Below are 8,901 nucleotides of genomic sequence, written 5' to 3'. Positions count from 1 at the left end.
ACGTGTGGCGTATGGCACGTTAGGCGTGCCATCATATTCAATCGCTTAAGGCACGCCTGTCGTGTCATAAAATAATTGTTCACGCCACAGCCAAAAGTTTTCGAACATGGAGCACTCAATGGTTAAAAGATATATATATGTCACTTATCAAAGGTTATAAAGTGGCTAACCTTTTTTTTGCAATTATTAATGAAGACATATTGTCGAAAGTGCTTAATCATCCTGAACATCCTATTAATTAATTTCTGTTGATTTATTTATATTGATTTGTCTATTAAAAAAGCCTTGTATTGTTAGCTGACCCGTCAAGTTTAAGGCTGAAGAAAGATGACTGCTTCCAAAACTATTGATCCACCAAATATTTGTACAGAAACAAATTCCCAAATAAGACAAAAATCTCCCAGACTGTTTCGTATTGAGTTATATTGTTACCGAATGTGATTTATAAAGAGAAAAAATTAGGTAATTAATAATAATAGGAGTTCCAATTGTATATTATACATATATATTGCTATATCAACCATTCTAAATATCAAACAGAGTTATAACTAGGATTATCAAAGAAATTATTGAACTAAATTTCTTGTTAAAAATTATACTTCCGCTGCAATTCATACTTTTCTATTAATAATTGGAAGTTTTTGATTTTTAATGATAAATTAAGTTAAATAATAGAAGACCACTGTACGATTTGTAATTGTTTATTAAGCAATTATCTTTTAAGTATCTCAAGTGAATGAAATTGGTTAACATATTACTGGCCATGTACTATCAGGGAAATAACGGTTATTACAGATTTTTTATACTAATATTATGTGGTTGTGTAAGTAATAATATATGACGTGTATATTACCTATGTTATAAGTACAATAGAAATGATAATTTGGTGTTTATGCATCATGAAAAATGTCCGAGTTAACCAATGTGTTCAAAAATCATTTTATAATTCAACATGTGGTATTGCAAGAATTTAAGTGCTGTTATTTTCACTGATAGTATTTGACTAGCTATTTGTGACATTACTGACACATTTACTTTTGTAATTAATACTTTATTTTAGTCTTCCACCTTTCCACATTTAGTTTCCGTCTCTATCTTACTAGTCCAAACGTTAGAGACGGATATTTGTCGTAAAAGCCCTATGTCACATTTTATGGCAAAAAACATGAAAAACTGTCAAATTAATGATGGGACTATTATGGATATTGTCAATTGTACAATTCATATTAAACATGTTATTGTCATTATGACAGGGCTCATAGTGTCCCATAATTCACTTATTATTAGTATTTAATTATTTTTTTATATTCTTTTTTTTAATACACTCCGCAGAAAAATCTAGTCTTTCATATATTACATAGTTTCAGTAGGCCTCCTAGCACATGATTTGCGCGACAGTATGTCGCGCATAGACTACCCGTCTTTTTCTATTTTAATAAAACAGGGACGGGTAGTCTATCCTGCCGCGAGATACTGTCGCGCCGATCATGTGCTAGCCCGACAGACACATAATACTATAATCCATTTATTTTATCCATTACCCTAAAAAGCAAATATGCGTTTAACATACGTATATAAGTTTGTTACAAACCTAACAATCGCATTTATATTAGTGCCTTGAATTTATTCTAAGATCTATTATTGAAGAGGGAAGTCTTTCGTTCCTAAAACTATCATTTTAAGTGTATACTCATACTATCTAAGTCCAAGAATGTATCAGTAATGTTGCAACTGCCAACGAGTTGGTATAACACTTATTTACCACCTGTATGTACAATTAGGACTATCTGACAGAATAAGAAGATATACACCTCTTATTCTAACAGATAATGTTTCAGTTGTAAAGTAAGGACGCTAAACATGAAGAATTCCGTACATTGACCCGCATGTTCCTGTCTCTCTCGCGCGCGTAATTGCTGTCCCGCTCATGATGCCGGCGGTACATGCGACTGTGCGAGCGGGACAGCGATATGAGCATGCAATTGGGTATATGACAGTATTTAAAATAAATTATTTTACACCTTGCATGAAATAGAGCACCAAAAGATTAATATTTATTTATTTATCGTATGGCGTTTACACACTGGTTTTTACAATAATGATTACATCAAATTAAAATTTACAGCTTTGCAGATATACACTCGCGTCCTTTGTCAGTTCTTTAAAATCTTCGACAGATCCGTAGACATAGACGTAGAATAGAGAAACGTAGACAGCAGTTATTTTTAGACACAATTTCTATTTTAAAACCCGTATAAAACTATAAAGAGTAGGTTATTTGATTGTGACGTCACATGCTAGTGTTTCTTATCCTCCTAAGTCCCCGCATACAAATTTTTGTACATATTCCAAAAAATATTTTGAACTTTCATTGAGTAACTAAGGGTTCCAAATTCAAAAACAAAACAAATGCTTCTGGGTCTTAGGAGGATATTATAGATTCCGTAGTAGCAAAATCGTTATGACAGTTCGAAAAAAGAAACTAATTTGACTAGTAGTTAAATACCCTACAGAGATACGAAATGACGGGTCAATGTACCAATTTCTTCTTCCTACGCGTCCTTACTTTGGTAAGGTATATGGGTCGTAAATTAGTGTGTAAGTGTGGGGTCCCGGGGTGGTAGCGGGTCCCGCTGCCGCCTGCGGGCGCGCGCGGCTCAGTGAATCTGTCATGACAGTGTCTGTCAATTGGTTTTTTGTATTGTCATTCAAAAATTTCGAAGATTTTAAGAGCTCATCAATGTGCACACTAGCGCCACTGCTAAATAATCGTGATTATTTAAATTTAACGAAATATATTTTAAGAAAGGGGGCCGCTACGTACTGTATCTTATATTAAAGTACCTTTTGAATACATCAAACTAGTTTTTATGTTCCTGGATTCGCCGATCTATGAACTCAAAACAAAAACGGTTGTTTTAACTTTGGACGCATAGATTTACGAATACAGCAACAGAAAAACTAGTTTGTTATATTCAAAGGGTACTTTAATATTAGATACAGTACGTAGCGGCCTCCTTTTTTAATATCTTTCGTTAAATTTAAATAATCACGATTATTTAGCAGTGGCGCTAGTGTGCACGTTGATGGGCTGTTAAATCTTCTTGGAAACTATCACAGTAACAGTTTTGAATGATTCACGGTTAGTTTCACTAGACTTATATCGACCGGGATATGAACCGTGATTACCTTTTGTATTGTTTTCGAGCTCCCGATATTTCGACGCAGTTACATGCATCTTGTTCACGGGTAATATCAGTTACCAAGACCAGACCAAGGTGCAATGTAACTGCGTCGAAATATCGGGAGCTCGAAAACAATACAAAAGGTAATCACGGTTCATATCCTTGTCGATATAAGTAAGTCTAACTATCACAGTAATCCAAAGGTTTCCGAAATCATTTTAAGTGGAAATTTTCTGTCGTTACATTAAATCGATCGCAGTTTAGAGATGATTATCTTATTTTAATATTTTGATTATTCCCATTGAACTGCGATGTTAAAATATTATGTTTTGAACCTTATGTTACGTTTTTTTCCTACTTGATAGAAATGACAGTAAGCTCAGTACTTTTTAGGTTTCTACGTTTAAAAAATGTACTGGGATGATTATCTGTCATCTATCAAATAATCTGTCTATTATTTAGTGTTTGTATGATAAAAATCAGTCAATTATACAAAACCACTTGTTATTCGTGTTTTTGTTAATTTTTAACAAATCAAACTATGAAAAAAGGTTGTACAGTCAATCCGTTTGCTCAATTGCTATAAATACGTACAGTATTATTATCGGATTGAACTGTACACAATAAAAAGCCAAATTAGTTGTTATATTTGTACATATTGAATACGTGTTTGTTTATTATTTTAAACTGTTTTATTCTTACTCTTTTATTTTGAATTTAACGTTATTTTCTCTAAATAGTTATATTTTCGTAAAATTTCACCTACCATCGCGTACACTGTTAACTGACTGTTCGTAAACCTTATTACAAAAGGCATAAGGTCCATCGATGGACAGTTAAGAGTGTTGCTGTTTGTTCAGTTAGAATTAGAAGTAGCTACGCGGGCGAGATCTTTAACATGACAATTGACATATGATAATCACTATCACTACATAGTATAAAACAAAGTCGCTTCCCGCTGTCTGTCTGTCTGTATGCTTAGATCTTTAAAACTACGCAACGGATTTTGATCCGGTTTTTTTAATAGATAGAGTGATTCAAGAGGAAGGTTTATGTATAATTTGTTAACCCGTGCGAAGCCGGGGCGGGTCGCTAGTTGATAATAAAGTTTGAATACCTCAGCCGCTTAGCCACTGCGTGTACTGTCGGTACAGTCAACAGCAGAAGCTGCTAAGCGAGCGAGGTGTTTAAAATTAGCCAGTTGCACCATCCGTACTTGACGGACTGATCAACGTCCCGCGGCACGACGCGGCGGTTTACTATGAAACTCTCCATACAATAAAATATTGCTAAGTCTTTAAGAGCCCATCAACGTGCACACTAGCGCCACTGCTAAATAATCGTGATTAATTAAATTTTTCGAAATATATTTAAAAAAAGGGGCCGCTACGTACTGTAATTTGTATTAAAGTACCTTTTGAATGCATCAAACTAGTTTCTATGTTGCTGGATTCGTCAATCTATGCGTCCAAAGTTAAAACGGCCGTTTTTGTTTTTAGTCCATAGATTGACGAATCCAGCAACATAGAAACTAGTTTGATGTATTCAAAAGGTACTTCAATACAACATACAGTACGTAGCCGCCCCCTTTTTTAAATTAAATTTAAAATAATCACGATTATTTAGCAGTGGCGCTAGTGTGCACGTTGATGGGCTCTTAATGAAGACGAACAGTTTAGTGCCACCGACCCTTATTCTCTTAACAATAAAGTTGCGTCAAAATCATTTTGAACACCTGGCCCGCTTAGCAACTTCTTCTGACGGTACTATCGTGTACACAGTTGATCGCCAGTCTTAAACCTTATTGCGATGAAATAAGGTCACAAATTGTCATTTAAGTGTTGTTATTGGTAAGATTATTGTACGACAGATTCACTGCGCCTTGCGTAATATTGGCCTTACGCGGTTATCATGCTGATGCGAATTCGCACATTGCTCCAGTGTACGAGCGTGACAGCGCTATGCGATGTCTCGCCCGCACACCGGAGCGGCGTGCGAGTCCGCATCCAATGTGGCCGCCTTAGAGCGGGCGCCGCCGCGCGCGGGACTTGTATAGAATCCGCGGAATGCCTTGCTGGACGAGCTCCGAGAATTTGGTAAAATACAAAAGCAAAATATATGTGTTTTTATTACGAGACAGTGTTTTATTTTCAGTCTTTTTGAAAGTTAAAACCTCTAGCTGCCCACGAATCAAGACTTGCTTATTAAACTTTTGGACGCCAATGACCGATATATCCACACCGTAGGTTCAACGCCAAAGGTAAAGCCAAATCTCATAGAAAAAGGGGCAAGCTATGATGGCGCCATCTATGCAAACCTTTGACAGTTGCCGACGCCATTGTTGATTCAATAATCGGTTCGTGAGTCGTTAGAGTCGGGTCAAGCTAACTGCAGACTGGAATAGCACACCGACCTCAATTTATTTGTTCTGGTTTCAAATCCTAAAACATAAACCAAAACTAGGTATATTAAATATATTAAAAACGGGTCACTCACGTATTTTAAAGTCTAAACCAGTCAAAACTAGGTAGGTCGCTTGTTTTATAAATAGGTTCAAGCAACTTTGTTAATCGGTGTTAACGCTACGTTTGTGCTATTTTAGAAGTTTATGGTTTTAGAGTTATTGTACAGGAGCCATCAGATATCGGAGCGGCCAAAGTGTTCACAATATCTGAACACGCACTCTGACAATAGAGGCGTGTTCAGATATTTGTGAGCGCCTTAGCCGCTCCGATATATCTGATGGCGACTGTAGCAGTCTTTGGAACGATTTTGTAGTAAAAACATTAGCGTTTTTCCCTGAAACTGGTAATTTTCGAGGTGTGCAATAAAGGGAACTTTACCTTATGTACCTAGTAACCAGCAGTAGCTGCCTTAAAATGATTTTAAATGGTTTGTGAGTATAGTAAGAAAAATAAATTCGTTAATAAATTTTATTAATAATAAAATTACACTTCATTTATACAACATTTGTAATTGACAGTTATATTTAAAATATCAGTAATGGCACTTTGTTAGTCGCATTGTTTCGAGTTTAGATTAAATATTTTATTTCATATAAAAATCGACTTGAGATTCCATGTTATTTATGTTACTTGCAAGTTAATTTTTTTAAGTATAGAGATTGCTGACTAAACCTGCAAGTTCTTATATACTATCTCCTCGAGAAGTATACAGACTTAATTAATATTATACATTTAAATTACGATATAAAATGACATTTAAAAAATTTAGCACCTTTTTGGGAAACTTTAAAAGTCAATGGCAGTTAAGAGATTTAATTAATATTTAGTTATTTCCATTAAATACTTCGGCAAGTCATATTTTAGAACTTACAAACTATGTAGTCAATTACATAGGTACAACTTTCATACAACAACAATTCTTATCAATGTCCACAAAATTAACTTGCTGACATTTGGCATCAAAAATATACCCCATTAAATTCTTCAAAATGTCGACGACATGTACAGTATACATTTACGTAGGTACTTAAGATTCCAAATGGTATTCAAGATTCCAAATGACATCAAGATTCCAAACGACATCGTTCAACTCGTTTTTCACAAAGTAATATTTAAGGTCAAACTGACATGCAAAATACTAAATGTGAAAATTAACCATACCTAACAATTATTAATATAGTAGAAGAGGTCTCTAAATCGTCTAACTTCACGATTGTCTGGAATCTGGAAGCACCTTCAAAATTCTAGTCGTTTAGAGTCATATAAAAAGGGCCTTCAATTTCATTGTATTTTGACAAATTGAAATTGCATTTGCCTTTCCAAATTCTGATTTGTGGGCAACTATAGGATATTTTCATTTGGAATCTCGATACCATCTACATTATCTAAGCCTAGTTTACATGATGACGCACGGCATGGCGCAGCATAGCGGCAGACAGATGGGCACGGCGGTCTTCTTCTCGGAGTGCTTCTCCTTGCTGCGCGCGCCGCTCTCGTACTCGTACATACCGCGGCCGGACGCGTACGCGCCGCCGCCTTGAGCCGCTGACTGTTAGCAATAAAAGCATTTGATAAATTTCTTACTACCGACAAAGAATTAACTGGGTGTCAAGTTTTGTCGATATAATCAAATATCTAGGATAAGTTGAAGCTCAATAAGCCTTAAGTGACTTTAATTGTTCATTAGGTACCATTTACCGTCAAATCAAAACTGTAAGGAGGTGTTGACATTACAATCTAAAAACAGCAACTTGACTATAATATGGGAAGATAATTAAGAGAAAACACAGCCAATCTAATCTCCAGCTTCAAATGTGTGCCTCACTCGTACTTTTTTGTGTTTGATTTTTCCTTTTAGAAGCAATGCCGGTAACTTTTTGTCCTATTCATTTTTGTTTGTCATTTTTAAAATAAGGTAAAGTAACTACTTATTAGGTATTGTACTTACAGCGCTTCCACCAGCCGTATACGCAATAGGAGCATCCTTTTTAGCGAACGGCGTGTGTCCAGGTGGGTAGTACACGGCTGGGCCGGCGACGTTCTTGCTGCCCACCGCTGGGGCCTTCGCAGTAGGTGTAGGAGGCGGGGAGGAGGCCTGGCGGGATTCATGGGAGACTTCGACTTTACGACGCACCACACCGTCGGGCTGCGAGACTGGGAATCTCTGGGAAAAGAAATTCAAAAATTATTACAATCATTTGGGTTATTTTAGTGATACTGATGTATCGACGGATAGTTTCCAATGGCGAAATTTTAAACACGAAAATATTTTGTAATTTGTCTAGTTTGACCCTGTGATTTTCCCCAGAAGTTTTAGCGAAAAGTTTTCCAACTATTTAGAAATTTACTGCACCTTAGCTATACACATAAAATGTAGTCCGGATATTTTACCGTGTCCGGATACTCATAAAGTACTTAAAACAAAAATGGTTACCGCTTCAGGGAAGTCAGCCAGCAGGTCGTCCAGTCGCTTGGGGGGCTGCTGGTCCCGCTGGGAGGGCGTGGAGGGGCGCGGGAAGGGGGAGGGGGTCGCGCGCTCCGTCGTGTCGTGCCGCGAGTACGTCGTCTCGCTGTACTTGTATGTCGATGGACCCTAGAAGAAAGAATAATTTATATTTTACTTCTAACACAATTTTCATACAAAGTCGGTAAAAACCTTTTAGTTTAGAAAGAGGATGCATTTCATTGCCAATCCTTTGAAAACCTGTGCACATGTTTTTTGAAGTACCCCAAAGTTGAGAAAACCTTGGTAGGTCCAAGCACAGCCGAAACATTCACATTCACAGTAAGAATTTGAATAAAACGTAAATAGAAGAAACCCTACTATCTAGAATTGGTAGTCTAAATAGTCTTAAAAAATATTTTCTGTAATTCAATTCGATAAAATGAGGCTAGATTCCAAATGAAATCCGAGATTCCAAATGACACCTCGATAAGAGTCTGTGCTACTTACTTTACACTTTGGTCTGTGCGGAAAGAGAAGAGTTGTGAATGTATGGGGCCCAATACATTCCACGACTCTTCTCTTTCCGAACAGACTCTAGAAACAGAAGTTTTGTGTATAGCGGACGAGTTTCAAGCCGAACAATCATTTTAGTCCAAAAGCAAGATGGTTGTGTATAACCTGTGTCTGTCATAGTAATAAAACACAAATATACAAAACGCAGTACAGTCAGCAGCAGAAGTTGCTAAGCGGGCCAGGTGTTCAAAATGATCTTGACGCGACTTTATTCTTAAGAGAATAAGAGCAT

The 8,901-nt window shown here is 36.5% G+C and overlaps 1 protein-coding gene across 1 annotated transcript in view; it reads right to left on the bottom strand.

Moving 5' to 3' along the window:
* Positions 1-7,020: 7,020 nt before the first annotated feature.
* LOC134658382 (uncharacterized) overlaps positions 7,021-8,901 on the bottom strand; it is a 45,342-nt gene continuing 43,461 nt past the window's right edge. The window contains exons 12-14 of the mRNA XM_063514060.1: positions 8,085-8,243; positions 7,599-7,814; positions 7,021-7,199 (exon numbers count right to left, since the gene is read on the bottom strand). Coding sequence (XP_063370130.1) covers positions 7,047-7,199; positions 7,599-7,814; positions 8,085-8,243 — 528 coding nt within the window. The 3' untranslated portion in view covers positions 7,021-7,046. The remainder of the gene's footprint in view (positions 7,200-7,598; positions 7,815-8,084; positions 8,244-8,901) is intronic.

Source organism: Cydia amplana, chromosome 22 (assembly GCF_948474715.1).
Source record: "Cydia amplana chromosome 22, ilCydAmpl1.1, whole genome shotgun sequence".
NCBI classification, from domain to species: Eukaryota; Metazoa; Arthropoda; class Insecta; order Lepidoptera; family Tortricidae; genus Cydia; species Cydia amplana.
Note: the sequence above shows the minus strand (reverse complement) of the source record. Positions and strands in the feature narration are given on the sequence as shown.